The sequence below is a fragment of the Monopterus albus genome, unplaced genomic scaffold (genome assembly GCF_001952655.1).
Source record: "Monopterus albus unplaced genomic scaffold, M_albus_1.0 scaffold16.1, whole genome shotgun sequence".
Classification (NCBI taxonomy): Eukaryota; Metazoa; Chordata; class Actinopteri; order Synbranchiformes; family Synbranchidae; genus Monopterus; species Monopterus albus.
Genome location: NW_018127896.1, coordinates 11,227 through 28,228, shown reverse-complemented (window position 1 = coordinate 28,228; position 17,002 = coordinate 11,227). Strand labels below are relative to the sequence as shown.

Sequence of the window (17,002 nt, the reverse complement as noted above, 5' to 3'; positions counted from 1 at the left end):
TTTATTCATGCTCTTCTCTGCCCTGAACTCTAACAGCTGCAGGATATTCTCTAAATGAATGAGCTCACCAAGACACTGTTCACAATATTTATACCACATTCATACATATTACCTTTATATCTTATTAAATAAGCTGTTCAGTAAACATACATTGATCAGATCTTGAAAGATACATCAACATTAAAAGCTCAGTTTTCCTCCGAGTCACAACAGAAACTAATCAGTCAGTTTGCTGCCGCCACCCCCCGAAAAGCAGCGGCAGGCATTGTTTATTGGTCAACAGGATTAAAGGGAAGGAGCAGAAACACAAGGAAAACGTGAAACACAATAAAAGTTGTTTGGTCAAACACTGATGCTGCATCTGAAACTTTATACTGAAAGGCACCAGTGTCCTTCCTGTGCTCCAGACATTCCTGGGTTTATTTTGGAGCCAGCATCCAGGAGGCAGTCAGGATCTTTTTCTTTCTGTATTCTTCTTCTTTGATCTTAAGAAAGTATTATAGGAACATCTGTTGTGTAATATTGTATAGCAGATGGCCTAAAATTAATTTATTCATTCATTTATTAAAGTACTTTCTGTAAATGCTAAATATTTGGTAAAAATAGTGTGTAGTGCAATAACTGGTGTGGTGGTTGCTTTGTCTCTAAATATCTAAAATCTCCTTCGGCCTTGTGCCCCCTCCAGTCTGATCCTGTCACTGAGCTGTAAGCTGATTGATCCTCAGCAGGGGGCACTCGGATAAAACCCGAGAATGCCAAACCAGCCCACGCACACAGCTACAAACACGCACAAACAGGTGTAGAGCACAGGGGTGGAGGTGGAGAAGACCTAAAGCTGTGAGAGGATCCAAACAACAAACACACTCTAATAGTGACAATGTGACCTTTGACCTCAGCTGAGACAAAGGACACCTCGACTCCTCACTGATTAATTGTTTAGCTCACTGGCCAGAAGAGCCTTACACAACGAGCACTAACGCTGCATCTCACAGCGACTAGTGTTTCATCGCAGCCCACGTCTGGACCAGCAGCAGAAGATAAAAAAAATTTCATAGCTATTGTAAGAAATTTTTATTATTGCAACTTTCAGAAATTCTTTCCCCACAAACTGGCATCCTTTTTGAAGTCGGGTTGTTTCACTAAGATCCAAGCTTCTCCACAGTAGTAGGAATAAGATTTTAATGAGTAAAGAATCAGGAAAACACACTTCATTACCGGTGGTGGTGCTGTTAACAAGCACAGAAAACCAAAGCCAAATTAAATACTCTAAGAAGTTTTTATACTTTAACAGTTAAGTGAAAACGTATTAACATAGTAGAAATAATTTATATAATTTATTGCACAGTGGTTTAACGGCTCAGTGGTTTTGGTCTCAGTTTTCTCCGTCATGTTGCTGACTCTTGTGCAGCCTCAGTACCAAACTTCGGATCTCCTCGCGCTTCTGTCGCACTTGCTGCCGTGAAAACCAGTTGTCCAAACATACTGGGAGGTCGAACTGCACGACAGGGTTCTGGGGAGCCAATCAGAGAGCTTGATTCAGTCTAGGAGGTATCCATGGTTTGAGAAAGAGCTGAACCTAGTTTTCATCCTTTGGAGCTGTTATCGGGTTTCTCATGTTCAGATTTCATACACTTATCCACATTTAGTTCCAATATTTGTGGAAAGACCAGATGGAAAACTGAGCAGCAGTCTCAACTGAGAGGGGCAGTTTCCCTTTTGCCTGAACTTTGGTTTCAAACTACAACTTATTACTGCACTGCAGTTGTGTTTCTGATTGTGCAGCTTTGCTTATTACTCTTTATTTTATTTCACTTTAACAATGTTTTATCTTCATTTAGTTTTCAATTAATTCTGGTTCTGAATGTCAGTGGTTTTCTTTGCCTCAGTGATGAATGACCTCTGTGTTCAAAATGTTAAAAGTGTACGGTGCTCGTGTACCTGCAGGAAGCTCTCAACGTACTGCAGCAGGTACAGCCCACAGTCGCTGCTGTTGTCCTGCTGCGGGACTCTGCAGCTCGAGCTCCTCATGGAGTCGGGCGTAAAGAGGCGAGGAGTAGCCCTCCGGACCTCCCACTCCACCTGCAGGTAGCTGCAGACAACAAGACGAAAGCCTCGCATTTAAACTCATTTCAGTGTCTCTTTAATCTGTTTGCTTCTAATCAATAAGAAAAACTAGTTGTCTGTCAGGTTTTCTCCAGTGGGGTTTAACTGTTGGTACGACTCAAATATCCACGTGTGGGCACAAAAAACATACCAACAGTTAGTTAAATGTGCATCCTCCTATCCTAGAATTAAACTTTATTTATGAAGATATAAGCTGTAAGAAAACTGGTGACAACAGTTAAAATTCCAGCTCGTCTTCACCAACGATTTCTCTCCAAGAAAAATGAACCAACATACTGTATATCAAGAACTTCTTATGAAATGGGATCAAAATGCCCAAAATAAAAACTACATTGTTGATAATCCGGCTTCATGTTAATGTTAGGAAGTTAACATGTTCACAGCATGTTGGCTATATCAATCAAACTCCATGCTAACACGTGCACACTTTACTTTTACCTTCAAATGTACTTAAGAGAATTTTGTCAACACAGAACTTGGATGTGTGGAGTGTTAGCGTGCTGCTGGTTGTCTCCAATGATCTACAGGTGTACTCAGTTTCAATAGTGTGTCAGACTCCTTGCCGTGTGATAACTCACTCTCTGAGGAGTCTGCAGACATTCTCGTGGTACGATAGCTTCAGCGAGTCCATGACCAAGATGCACGGCCTGGAAAGGATGAGAAAGCGCCATGTTAAGAACGCAGTACCTGAGGCAAGTGATGTCAAAAGAAAAGCTAAGCTTCTCCCTCACCTCTTCAGCACGGTGTCCCTCTGACAGCCCTGCTTGGTGCACTCCTGCAGCAACAAACACACCAACATGCTTTACTTCATGTGGAAACCAAACACGTGTGTGGGTGTTTATTCATTGTCCGGTTTCATTTCAAACTGGTTGACACTGTAAAATATTTGATGAGGCTTTTCTGACGCTGATCCGACCTCAACAAACTGAGTATCGCTAAAACTCCACAAACACTCATTTTTAAAAAGAGAAACCTGCTTCTTGTGGATAGAGGACCAGAACAGAGAGGAAAGATGCTTTTTTTTAAAACTCAGCCCATTCATTCAGATTTAAACCAGAGTGTGTGAAGTTATGGCTCTGTTTACCGGTGGCTGCTGTGACCTCAGACTGAAGGCTCGGGGTCCAGCTGCTCGCTCGGCTCCACCTGAGACACACAAACATGGACAACTCGAGCACCCGATAGCATTCTCATACTCAACATTAAATAACCCTGACAAATGAAGACAAAGATTTGCACTGTGTATTTATTTAAACAGCTGTTTCCACTGGGCCTCCCTGACCTATACTGTGAACAGGTGATTCCACCACTCATTGGTCTCTACTTCAGTTGTCTGACCTTGTTTCTCTGTATAGACGGCAGCACCAAGAAGAAAATCTCTGCACATATGATTTTAACTCAGCAACAGTTAATGTTAAAAACCAGAAATTAAGATTCACCAGGACGGTGGGGGATTCAAATGTTTCTCAGCCCTGACTGTGTGATGTTGTGAACAACATGTTCTCACTGTGGAGGGAACCAGACACACCGAGCTGATGCAGGAGCACGTCACTCACTGTAGCCTTGAAATCCTGGAATCTCCGCTTTACGATTTATAAGCAGTCTTAGAGCTTATTTCTTATTGTCCACAGATATAACATATCAAAACAAAACAAAAAGCGGTTTGGATGGATGAAGGTAGAAGATTTTAAACAAAGAAGACAGATGTATCTGACTCAACCAGACATGTTGGAGCACAGTTCTACTGGATTAAAGGTAAAATGAGGCAGGAAGCTCCTTTCAGTATTAAAATATTTGCTATAGTCACTTTCTGATCAGAAGAATACTGCGTTTTACTGGTTATACTGGTCCTTTAGAGAAACTTTAACTGGTACAAAGGCACTGGATGGTTTAAATCTTTAAAATATGAGCCAGAAAAGAAAAATAAAGGTAATCTAAGGAAGAACACCCCATTCAGTAACAAAGTTGTTTCACAGAGGTAAAAGCTCACCCGTTCGACTCCAAAAGTCCTCACGCTGAACCTCGTCTAGTCCCGGGAAACAAACCACCACCAGGTACCAGTGAGCTCTGAAACACAACAGTGGCTTTACTTGCACCTTCTAATGGTAAACAAAGAGGAGGCAGGGATCAAATGCACAGAAAAGCAGGACAAGAACCATCAACCAGATTTATCTGACATCAGCTTCCAATCTGTAACAGCTTTTAATGCTCAGGTTTACAAACACACCTGTCAGTACCAAAATGGTTTTAGGTTCAAAATGCTATGCCTGGTTACAGAACAGTACAAGCTAGAAACTCACCTTTTTACCCTCACTGGAAATAACTACAATCTCACTATCAGTAAACTCTTTAAGCACCTGCAATGTTTTTACAGCCAACTTGAATAATCTGAAATTTTTCCAAAAGCAGCCCATGAACAGCTTGTGGATTTCACAAACATGTGGACAGAAAAACAACTAGACTGCATGAACAATGGCATAAAAACTACACAAAAATGGCACATTATTATTCTAAAACCTGGACAAAATATATTAAAAATGTTACAAAACTGGACATAGATGCAACAGCAAATGATGCAAACAGGCAGAAAATAATGTAAAATAAATAACACACAGACCTGGCTTGTAAACTACACAAAAACACACAAGAAATGGTAAAAAAACACAAACCAATTAGTATGAAACTGGTGTAAAACTTACATGAAAATGGCACAAAGATGGGGAACAATTACATAAAAATGGGAACAAAACAGCTCAGTAACCTGATGAAATCTGCACAGAGACTTGCATGAAAATGGCACAAAAAGCCACAACATCTTAACAAATCCTGGACTGAAAACATTATGAAAGCTTGAACAAAATGTTGCATGAACAGCATAAAGACTGGACATATTTTATCACTGTTCTCTGTCAGCTTTGAAAGCTGTGGGACACAATCATCACAAATTAAAGTACTTCTGGGGCTTGAAAGATCTGAGTCCTTCAGATTTCAGCAGACAGGGAACGCAGTGAAACAGTAAAGGAGCAAGGAGTAGCAGCATCTGTTAAAGCCACGAGAGCTCATCCAGCAGAAGCAGCCTGAGCTGGTCAGTCTGGTACACACAGTGATGAGGAGCATACTACTGAAACGTGCCAGCAGAGGTCAAATCTGCAGAGCAGCGTCTGTAAACCTGGGATGAATGAGGACAGCTCATTCAGCTCTAGGTGTTTATTCTCTGCTGGGTCAGACAGAGCATATCCAGCTCCACCTACCTGCTACTGACCCCCTTCCCTATAGCCATAAAAACACACCAGATGACTGAGAAACTAAACTGATGACAGATGTCACTGCTCTCAGGACTGTATCTGTTTGCTATCCCACCTTTGTGCCATTTTTGTGTGTTGGACTGAAATCAGGGCGTTCTTACTCTTGATTGACAGGCACGAATAGGAAGTCTTTGGTGAAAATGTCGACATGGCGCGTCCATGTCTTCACCCTCTGATGCCTCATGTGCCGATCCCTGTGAAACAAAGGAACAGACAGAGAGGAGACGTCGGATGGAGCGATTCTGTATCTGAGTTGATGAAAAGCCTAAAAACATTTTAGGGCTTTAACAATTTACAAACCCCAATTCCAATGAAGTTGGGACATCGTGTAAAATGTAAATAAAAACAGAATACATTGACTTGCAAATCCTTTTTGACCCATATTTAATTGAATACACCACAAGGACAAGATATTTAATGTTCAAACTGATAAACTTTATTGTTTTTTGCAAATATTCACTCATTTTGAATTTGATGTCTGCAACATGTTCCCAAAGAGCTAGGGCAATAAAAGACTGGGAAAGTTGAGGAATGCTCAAAAACCACCTGTTTGAAACATTTCACAGGTGAACAAGTTTATTGGAAACAGCTGAGCGTCATGACTGGGTATATAAAAGGAGCATCCCAAAAGACTCAGTCATTCACAAGCAAGAACGGGGCACGGTTCACCACTTTGTGAACAACTGTGTGAGCAAAGTGTCCAACAGTTTAAGAACCACATTTCTCAATGTACAATTGCAAGGAATTTACCTGTATAAAATACACGTGGGAGCCAGACAGGTTACAACAGCGTGGCTTCGTATTAAAAAAGTGTGGGTATTAGACTGGCCTGCCTGCAGTCCAGACCTGTGTCCCATTGAAAATGTGTGGTGCATTATGAAGCGCAAAATATGACAACACAGATCCCGGACTGTTGAGCAACTGAAGTCGTACATCAAGCAAGAATAAGAAAAAATTCCACCTACGAAGCTTCAACAGTTAGTGTCCTCAGTTCCCAAACGCTTATTAAGTGTTGTTATAAGGAAAGGTGATGTAACACAGTGGTAAAAATACCCCTGTCCCCTGGGTGCTCAAAGTGCTTCACAACAAAACATAAAAATAAAAGCAGAACATGTTAAGACAAACTAATAAAAAGGAAAAGTTAAAATTACACAAATTTAAAACCATGGTGTGTAAGCAACTATAAAACTCCTGTACAATAAAAATGAGTCAAAGTACAAAATAAGAATTACAGAATATATAATTAGAAAGCCTGTAGGCACCTGTATGGCACCACTGCTATAAATTAAATGCTGAAAGGCAGTCTGAGTAGGTGTGCCTTTAATTTAGACTTAAAAACCATTAACTCAAGTTATAGACCAAAGCTCAGGAGGCAGGGTATTCCAGAGCTTGGGGGCATATACGGCAAAAGAACCCCACTTTTTGTACCTTGCCCTCGGGACAACTAGAGACAAATGCTCAGAGGAACGCAGCGCTCTGACTGGGATATGAATAGTTAAAAGATCAGACAAATAGGCTGGAGCAAGGCCATTAATGGCCTTGAACACGAACAGTAAAATTTTAAAATCAATTCTAAACTGTACCTGAAGCCAATGAAGAGACTGAAGGACAGGGGTGATATGAGCATGCTTTGGAGTATTTGACAGTAGGCGAGCATCCACGTTCTGTACTGGCTGAAGCCTACGGAGGAGAGACTGACTAATTCCAGTGTAGAAAGTGTTGCAGTAGTCAAGTCGTGAGCTAATGAAAGCATGAATGGCTTTTTCTAGGTCGACTCAAGATAAAAAGGGCTTCACCTTTCCTAAGAGCGTCAGTTGAAAGAAGCTTATTTTGACCACAGAAATAATCTGCTTGTGAAATGTGAGGTTGCTATCACATAACACTCCTAGGTTTTTCACAGTTTGAGTGAATGAAGGGGCTGAAGCTCCTAGGCCGGGTATGATGTGAGTAGAGTCCGGGCTAAAAGCAATGTATTCAGTCTTCCTCTCGTTCAAATGAAGGAAGTTCTGTGCAAGCCACTGTTTAATATCACGCAAATGCAAGGGGGCTAGGTCATTGACATCACTCTGCATCAACGGTAAGTAAATTTGCACATCATCAGCATAAAAATGAAAGCGTATGTTATGCTTAGAGATAATTGAACCTAACGGTAGCATATTTAGTGAGAAAAGTATAGGTGCCAGAATTGAGCCTTGGGGAACACCCAAGGAAAGAGGGGCTATTGTAGAAGTTTATCAGTTTGAACATTAAATATCTTGTCTTTGTGGTGTTTTCAATTAAATATGGGTCAAAAAGGATATGCAAGTCAATGTATTCTGTTTTTATTTACATTTTACACAATGTCCCAACTTCATTGGAATTGGGGTTTGTCAAACTGAAGTTGAGTTCAAAAGTCATGTTTACCATCAGGAAAAAGAACTAAAAATACATTTTGCATCATTAATGATATATGCAGAAAAATGTTCACGTTATGCTGAACTGCATCAGCCTGTCTCCTCCCTTTTGAGGATTTTTCAAAATAAAAGCTCTTACGGGACAGAGGGAGTGTTGTCCTCTCCGGCCGCTCTCCGTCTGCTCAGCTGTTTGTAAAAAAAACTGCTGAAGACGTGAGACCGCTTGGCCACGGAACCGCCGACTCCCTCCAGGAGGAGATACCTGCAGGAGGAGGAGGAGAATTAGGGCACTGACCCCTGGTGGTGACGCAGAGGCTGCATATAGTGGTTAGAGAAGAGCTGAACACAGGCTGTTGGAGTTAGTGTTTAAATTACAAGATGATGTTTGAAAGATCCCTGACACCTAAAAACTTCCAACACCTGTAAACTTGGAACAGAACATATAAAACAAACTCATCTGTTTCACTGACTTGAGGTAGAAGTCGATGATGACGTCGTTGAGGAACTCGCCAGCATCCAGACAGGCCAGGTCCTCCTTCGTCACCGTGATCCGGCCTTTACTGGGTGCCGCAGGATACTGGATCAACCTGAACACCAGACACAAGGTCAGATCAAGGAATGATTTAAAATCCTTTTACTAGACCCCGAGTACAGCTGATTATTGACAGACTGGTGTCACTGGTTTTACCTGGTGGGAAGCTGCTGGAGACCAGATGAGCCTGAGGTAGACGTCTTGTTTCTCTGACTGCGTCTCACCTGACTGGACTTCTCCTGTCAGGGAACACACAGGAGGTGAAAGTGTGGGTAAGGGAGATAAGGAGACTGAAAAGGAGACAAAGGACTTCGCAAGAGTGAATGAGACAAAAAAGGAAGGAGGGAAGGATGCCAGCAGAAGGAGCCGGCAGGAACAAAGGAGGTAAAGGGAGACTGAGCGCAACAAGGGGAAGAGGTAAGGAGCTGAGAGGAGAAGGGGCCAAGGAGGCAGAGGAAGTGGGGTCTTACTGTAGACTGTCCCAGCAGTCTGAGGAGGTGCTGGTCCACAGGAGGAGGACAGCTATGAAGGAGCACCAGCCCATCGGTCCAGGCCAGAGGGGAGGTCAGGCCAATGGAGGAGGGGGAGGAGTGGCCCTCCCTGTACTCCTTCATGTCCAGGATGGAGGCCAGCAGAGCGACCTGGAGCTCCTGCAACTGCTCCTTCAGCACCAGCAGAAGGAAGGAGCACGGTGGCCCTGAAGACAGCATAACAGAATTCAGACTGTGGTCTTCACAAACTGGTTCCAGTTAGACCAGTCTGTGGGCATCTACCCATCCATTCTGACCAGTCTCTGGCTGTGTTCTGGCCCAGTTTGACCAGTCTCGGGACCTATTAGCCCAGTCTGAATTCTCTCTGCAAAGTGTGCAGGGCTCAGATATAACCTGTTTTTGTGCTCAGGGCAGTTTTATTTGACTTCTTATTTAAGTGGACCTCTGTAACACTGAGACCGAAGCACACAGGTTTATAGTTCAGTTACCATGCCTCTTGTGGTTCACCAGGAAACAGCATCAGAGTGAGACCTCTCAACATTTTATTTAGGTGTCCTGTGTGTGGAAATGGTGTGATGATGGAAAATACATGGATGTTTTCTGACTTTGCCAGTTATTACTTATTCTGTTTATTTGTGAGTATGTGAAGGACAAAAACAGCAATGTGTTTTTGTGCATGTGTTAACACTGGAGTTTAATAAGTAACACACATAGGAAAAGCTGCACTTTCTGATCCGAACTGAAACATTTTCAAGGTCTTAACATGTTTGTGTTAGTGAACTGGAGGAGTCAGAAGTGAAGTGTTTGCTGAGGTTAGGACATTCTGTTCGGTCAGTAGGCCTTTCCTCAAAAGCTGAATACTGCATTTTCTCACACACAGAAAATAAAAGAAAAGCTTTATAAAAGCTGAAGTAAATGTCCGCTGAACCCTGAGTTTACCTGAGGTAGCAGACGAGGCCTGAATGTCAGACAGTTCCCTCTGCATCAGGTTGGTCTGAGCATCTGTCACCCACAGGAAGAGCAGTGAGGGGGCAGGACCTTCCCAACCGGCCAGCAGAGCCCCGCCCTGAGCCAAGCCCCCATCCCAAACACCGTAACCCCGAATCTGGGATGCCACCACAGTCACCTCCCCCTCCTCAGCTCCTGAGACAGAGACAGAATAAAAACTGTTTGTTGGTTGTTTCTTGTGTGAAAAGTCTCAAACATAATCACACAAGAGAACTGACACCTCCAGACCACACATCAGCCAAACATCTACATTGACTATTAGAGGACAAATAACGTCAAGATATTTCAGGAAAATTATAATATAAAGATATATATATTTAATATATATAGTATTTTCTTAAGTTTAAAAAAACATACTTTATAATGAATTATAAAGTTAGTAGTTTGAACAGTGAGTCAAAGCATTTCAATATGTAAATTTAATAAATACAACAATGAAATATGTCAAATATTTCAGTATTGTTAGGATGAAGTCATAAATGATAAATGAAAATACTAATATCCTGAAACATTCAATAACATTTAAGAAACATTAAAATTTTACAGAAAAACACTTTTGCAAAGAAAAAGTCTTGAGATACGTTATAATACTTCAAGAATAAATACAGTAGGTCAGGGAACCACTAGACTGATATTTAGAGAACCAGAACAATATTCTCTAACATGATGTTTTCGAGGTGTTTCTAAAACACGTTCTGTTGTGAACGTTGACCAGACATCACACAGAGAACTGGTGATCGATCTGACAACACCCAGATAGTTGATCACACAGTGAATGTGTTAAAGCCATCTGGGCTTTAACGTCAGTGTGGTCCAGCAGAGACACACCAAGACCATCTGTGTGTGTGTTACCTTTCAGGGGAATCCTGATGCTGCTGTCAGTGATCTGAACAGGAGAAGAGACAAAGGAAGTGTCACTGGAATCATCAGGATTCATTCATCCACACAACACTTTACACACAGCACTGTTTGTGTCTTGTGCTGCTGCTTTTTTCTGCTAGTTGTCTTATTATTCTGTAGGCCTCTGCATGTCCTGTGTTGGACTGAATGTGTGTCCACAGAATATTCTCTTTAGGATATTATGACAGAATTCAAACAAACAAAAGACCAGGCGTCTTGCCTATCCAGTGTAGGCGGATTCCCTGCCCTACTAACCTGGTCCTCTCCTGCTCCACTCTAGGCTCTACCTACGTGAACCAGCTGACATGGCACAGTGAAGTGTGTCTGTGTGACTCTGTAGCAGTGCACAGCAGGGTCAAGTTAAAAGTGTCTCACCATCATCTTCCCATTAGCGTCAACAGATGTTAGCCCGGCGTGAAGCGAGGTGAACTCCAGTTGCAGGAATGGAGGCGACGTAACTGGCCTCTGTGGCGGCAGCAGCGGCTTGCCCACAACTGCTTCAGCTTTGGAAGAAATACCCTGTTTCCCCACCTGTTGACCCTGTCAGACAACATGCCAGTAAGCATCGACACACATGCTCAGGAGAGTTCATGTCCTCCTGCATCTTTAGATTTCAGTATTTTTCTGTGATACTGCAGTGTTTGCAAAGTGGAGGCGGCAGTCTTGCCAAAATACAAATCACCTCAATTAGGATCCTAAAACAACTGAGACAGTATATAAACAATAAAAATCTGTTTAAGGAGAGTGGTTGTTGTTCAGGCCAAGGTCTGCTCATCACAAACATTTTTCCCCAGATTATAAGCATGAAGGGTTGGGGTTAGGGTAATATAGGGTTCTACTGAAAGTTATTACTGCACACTGTAATTTCTGTTGAGTCACTTAGTAGTTGTGGTGTGTTTGTTTCTTACAATGTCCCCATGCATGTCTCAACATTTTACTTACAAAATCAACAGGAAAATGCTTCTGTAGCAAAACAGAAATCATCCCAACAAGTATCTACACAACTCTAATAGAAAAAGCTTGTTCATGAGCTGAACTAACAGCAAAGGTACTGGCAGTACCTGCTGACTAATGATGTCATCACTTACAGAACATAAACAATCCACATTATCTGTGTTGTGCTGTAATGGCTTTTGGCTGCTGTGACAGCCTGTGCGGTACCGTCTCTGCAAACAAGCAGCATGTTGAGTAATCTAGAGTAAGCAGAGAAATCTGCCAATGACAGAAACAAAAGTGACTCAACAGTTCTTCCAGCATGAATAAAAACCAGGACCACTAAAACTCTTTCTGCCTCATGTAAGCAATAAAACTTCATTAACTCATGATGAGCTTCTTCAAACGTGACAATTAGACCCAGTTGGTGCTGCTCAACTGACGTCTCCAGTCATAAGCCAGATCTGGGTCACATTCAGCTCAGTTCCTTCTTTCACCAACATGAAAACCTGTTCTGATAAAGACTCAGCTAGTTTACATGGTTTCGTCGGTAAAGGCAGCATTCAGTGTCGATCTGAAACTACTTAGACTCCTGTTTATAGGCCTGCAAACACACAAACAAACAGCATGACTCACTCTAGCCTCAGACATGCAACAGAGTCCGCACACGGAGTCCTAGACCCAAACTGGGTCAGTCCTGAACTGGAGACAGGCCAGAAGCACCAGTTTCACACCAGATGTTTGTAATCAGCACAAGTTATTGTTGTGTTCATACAAGTCATTTCTGATGTTTAAGATATAATTATTCACAGAAACAATGAACACATCCAGAAGGAAGAACGGCACATCTGAATCCAGTCTGAGTCTTCTGGCTACTTTTAACCCTCTCCATGTCAAACCAATGTTAACCCTGGTTGTTGCTCTTTATTTGTCCCACTCGCTCTGTGCAAAAGACGCCACCTCTTCACTCTGGCAGCCACTGGTTCAGACTTTTAGCTGCCCAGAGCTCCTCCATGGCTGTTTGACATGACTACTGGTGGCTGGAAAAACCCTTCTTCTAACCTTGGCTAGGTGGCAGGCGGGGCTAATTAACAGACCGTACTTTGACAACACAGGGTGGAGAAGCTGGAAGAACAACAGGAGGGCTGTAGGCAGGGTCATGGAGGGGGGTGTAGCTGAGAGACACCACGTCCTGTCCCACTGTCACTGGAGTTATCAGACACTGTTGGAAATCTGAGTTAACGCACCTTTACCTAAAGCCACATCAAAGCTGGGGCCACATCTTTGTGGTGTGGATGCTGTGGACAGTTCTACCTGACAGAGACACGTCAGGTCACAGAGTTCACCACATGGAGGCTGTCCAGAGCCTCTGAGCAGCTGCAGGTGGACTCAGTAAATGAAACCCACAGCTCACAACATAACAATGCAGCATGCCAGAGAGATTTCAATGATCCAGTTTGTTTGAGAAATGACCTGGCGGACTCTCTGCTCAACATGGAATCTGCTCTGTGTTTCCTGTTATTAGCACAGATACCATAAGTCAAAGTCAGGCTGGTTTCACTACCCCATAGATGTCAAACTCGAGGCCTGTGGGCCAGATCGAGCCCGTCCTGTCATTTTATGTGGCCCACGAGAGATTGTAAATTATTTTAGTGTTATTATAAATGTCATTTTCGGGACCTGAAGATGCATCTCAGTTTTATTACCTGTGCGATGAAGGCATCTGGCCAGTAGATAGGATTAGTAAAAAATACAAATAGACCCATCATGTTGAAGAAAAGAAAGGTCGATGCAGAGGGAGGCTATATAATGGGAGATGGGAAAGAAAATATGTTTGTGCTTAATGGAAACAAGCTGGTGATGATGCAGCACTGAAAGCCGGTCTTATTGTGGCTGAAGAAGGTGCATTTTTGAAGCAGTGTATGATGAAGATATGTTTCGGGGAACTAGCGGGAAGACTGAAGAAGCGTGCAGTCTTTTGGCATTTTCGTAGCAACATTACTGCTACAGCGCATCTAGCCATTTTTCAGAGGTGTGAAGGCAGACTTGCCTGTCAGTGAGGAGCTTTTGGATGCGGTCGCCATGCACAGAACGACAAGGGAGGGACATCTACACTGTGGTGGAGAAGTAAAATGAAATTACCCTGAGAGAAGTTGGCGCACTGCAGTGTGTGGAGAGAGAGCTGGCTTGGTTGGACTGGTGAGAGAGAACATGCAGAATTGTTGCACTCCCCTGATAACAGGCCAACGTACTGCCCACCGAGAAGCTCTGTGTGGTAAGATTTTGGAACCAGACAACACCGTGACTACGTCACAAAACCGGGGGCTTCCTACGGGCACGTGGCCTGAATCAGTACCAACTGTTTCTGAAGGAGCTCAGTACCGAGCATGGAGATGTGCCATACCAGACAGACGTAAGGTGGCTGAGTAGGAGGTAATTATGCAGTGTAATAGTAGATACATTCATACAATTACAGCCAGCTGTTTAAGAGCAACCATAATGTGGATGTGGCCCGAGATGAAATTCAGTTTGACACCCCTGCACTATACTGAAGAAACTTAAGCTATAACAATTCTTGTTTATTACAACCTGGATCATAGTTTCCCATCTCTTCTGTAAGTTATGAACCCTTTATATTTCAGTGGCTCAACCATATTTCCCTCAGGACAAAGTCTACATATTTGGCTCCTCGACGGTTCACAGTCTGAGGACAGAGAATTCATCAGGATGTTCAGACACTAGCTATTTAGCTTCCATCAATCCCTGGGGGCAGGTCAGTAAAGGCAGTCAGCCACGTTAACAATCAGTGGTTTGTTAATCATGAATAACTAATGAAATCGAGTCTTTCTCTCAGGTGGAGAACCTCAGGTGCTCAAAGGAAAACCAGCAGACCTGTGTTGTTGTCTCGCCCAGGTGTCTCCTACCTGTGCCTTCTCCAGGTCTTCCAGACAGGATTCATCCGACTGGCTGCTGCTCCCTAACGTCCTCCTCGTTCCGTCTCCGCTGTCTTCACTCTCATCACCGTCCTCCTCCTCACTCGACAGCACAACTGAAGGCAGCACCAGACACAAACTAAATCAATGTCAATTGTTTATTTAAATTTGCAGAAAAATCTGCAACAAACTCCAAATGATTCAGCTGATCACTGAATCTCCTCCCTGTACTACAGATAATCAATAACTAAGGATCAATGAGCTCCAACACATTCATTACTAGTTTTTCACTTTTTTAATATATTCTTTTATATTTTCTGTAAGGTTCTCTCAATTAGTGATGGTTTGTGACATTTCAAAGCTCTCTGTACATTACCACTAGGTCCAGGTCTTAGTCTCTGGGTCCCAGTCTTACAAAATGAGTTCAGGTCTTACTCACTGGCTTCTGCTGGACTCTGCCTGGGTTTCTTCAGTTGCGATCGGATGATGGCCGACCTGTTCGACAGCTTCCTCTCTCTGAACTCCGTCCACCGCTGTCGCTCCTTCTCCCTCACGTCCGTCAGGTTGGTGTTGGTGGCAAGCTGCACTGTCCTGTTCAGACTCCTCCTCCGGTCTGGCGTTCTCAGTAAGGGGACCAACGTCCTTGAGGATGAGGAGGAGGAGGGTTTGTGGATGTCTGAGGGGGGAGATTTGCCTGCTGAAGGTTTGTTTCTGGTTGTGGAGGGAACCAAGAAGTCGTCCTCTGAAGACTGATCTGAACCAGAGAGAGTCGAGCTGTTCTTCTGCTGCTTCAGGGGAGACTCAGCAGAGTCTCGTCTGTCGCTCTAAAACAACAGAGACCATCAGGGTGTTTGTGTACTGATTAAACAAGAACATAAATCCTGTTCATCAGAGGTGCTGGCAGGAGTATGTTTCAACTTACCCCCTGGTTCAAGTCTTTATGCTAAGCTAGGCTAACAACTGCCTGTATTCAGCTCTGTAAGCGCCGACGGTCTCTGAAATAAAAAACTGTTTCCCACCAAGCTGAACTATTACTTTAACCCACAGAGAGCTGCTGCAACAGCAGACGACAGTAAAAGCCTGGCTGTGACCTTTGACCTGTACCTTGCCCTCAGCAGCCTCCCCTCTGAGCTCGACTCTTCTCCGTGGTCTCTCTCCCAGTAAGGATGAATTCAAACTCCCAGCATGCTCCTCAGCTCGCAGCTCAGCCAGAGAGTCCACCGACTCCACAGAGATGCTCTGAGTCAAAGAAAAACCTGGAGGTGAAAATATAAGAATAAATGTGAATTAGGATGCTGCAGACTGGACAGCATTGTCCAGTGTTCTTTTATATTGTGTTTGTTACTGTTATGTATTTTATTTTTCACTCTACAGTGTGCTGTATTACAGTTTACATGTTAGTGTTTTTAGAGTTTGCTTTATAACTTTCTATTACTATTTGGTTGTTCCTTATCTTGCTTGTGCCTCAGACTCCTAGAGCTTGTGCATAGAGAACTCCTACAGTGCATCCAGAAAGTATTCACAGTGCTCAACTTTTTCCACATTTTGTTATGTGCCTCATTCCAAAATGGATTAAATTCATTATTGTCCTCAAAATCCTACAAATACACCATAATGACAATGTGAAAAAAGTTTGTTTGAAATCTTTGCAAATTTATTAAAAATAAAAAACGAACCTGTGGTGTCTGTACATGTACAAATGGCAAATAAAGCCTCTTGAATCTACGCAGATTATTAGTGTGATTTCTGGTCCTGCAGAGGCATGATATGCCACTTTATTCTTTAAAAAGCCTGTTAATCAAAATTAGAATATACATATTCTCTCTCACAGTATGTGTTGAGTCAAGACAGTTTCAGCTCTGTGTGTCCAGATTTGTGGTCAGATTAGAGTGAGAGTTAAACTGTTGATTAGAACAGAATAAAATTAACCACTAACTAAATGAACAAAATCTCCCTCAGCACATGAATTACAAGTAAAAAAAAAAAAGCCTAAACTTTTACCATTGAGGTCAATTCTTTTCTTCTGTGGTGGAGATGGACACTCTGAGTCTGCCTCTGGCAGCAACAGTCGGTCTGATGCTCTCTTAGGTCGCCACCTGGTGGACCATACACAAAACAGCAATTAGTAAAAATACACAGTTGTCTATTTAAAACCGCTCAATTTGATATCTGGAGGATTTTATATTCTGTGTCAGCTCTCTTTTACCTTTTATTACTTTCTCCCAGTTTAACACTCATTAGTACTTGTTGATTTTTTTTACCTACTTTATACACATATATACTTTGACTTCAGAGCTTGTTACTTTCATATTCTTGTATAATGGAACATAATGATAAACAACTCTGAATCTCACCCATTGGACAAAGAGGCAGAGGAAGGCTCAGC

At 42.7% G+C, this 17,002-nt stretch overlaps 1 protein-coding gene across 1 annotated transcript; it reads right to left on the bottom strand.

Annotated features, from left to right (window-relative positions):
- Positions 1 to 75: 75 nt before the first annotated feature.
- On the bottom strand, positions 76 to 16,996 carry LOC109955767 (sentrin-specific protease 6-like). The gene is made up of 19 exons (XM_020592217.1): positions 16,971 to 16,996; positions 16,618 to 16,712; positions 15,721 to 15,872; positions 15,056 to 15,440; positions 14,608 to 14,732; positions 11,126 to 11,290; positions 10,703 to 10,736; positions 9,782 to 9,985; positions 8,822 to 9,048; positions 8,508 to 8,590; positions 8,290 to 8,406; positions 7,959 to 8,081; positions 5,528 to 5,620; positions 4,112 to 4,188; positions 3,209 to 3,267; positions 2,856 to 2,899; positions 2,703 to 2,771; positions 1,939 to 2,089; positions 76 to 1,510 (listed from the first exon to the last, which is right to left on the bottom strand). The coding sequence occupies exons 6-19, from the start codon at positions 11,129 to 11,131 to the stop codon at positions 1,373 to 1,375; spliced, it is 1,425 nt and encodes a 474-aa protein (XP_020447873.1). The 5' UTR covers positions 11,132 to 11,290; positions 14,608 to 14,732; positions 15,056 to 15,440; positions 15,721 to 15,872; positions 16,618 to 16,712; positions 16,971 to 16,996; the 3' UTR covers positions 76 to 1,372.
- Between the last annotated feature and the right edge of the window lie 6 nt (positions 16,997 to 17,002).

Excerpts from the sequence above, each read along its gene's own strand:
- LOC109955767 (XM_020592217.1), bottom strand. Across the intron at positions 9,049-9,781 it reads GGCCTCGTCTGCTACCTCAG|GGCCACCGTGCTCCTTCCTT; the intron begins GTAAACTCAGGG and ends TGCTGTCTTCAG. Across the intron at positions 1,511-1,938 it reads ACGTTGAGAGCTTCCTGCAG|AACCCTGTCGTGCAGTTCGA; the intron begins GTACACGAGCAC and ends TTGGCTCCCCAG.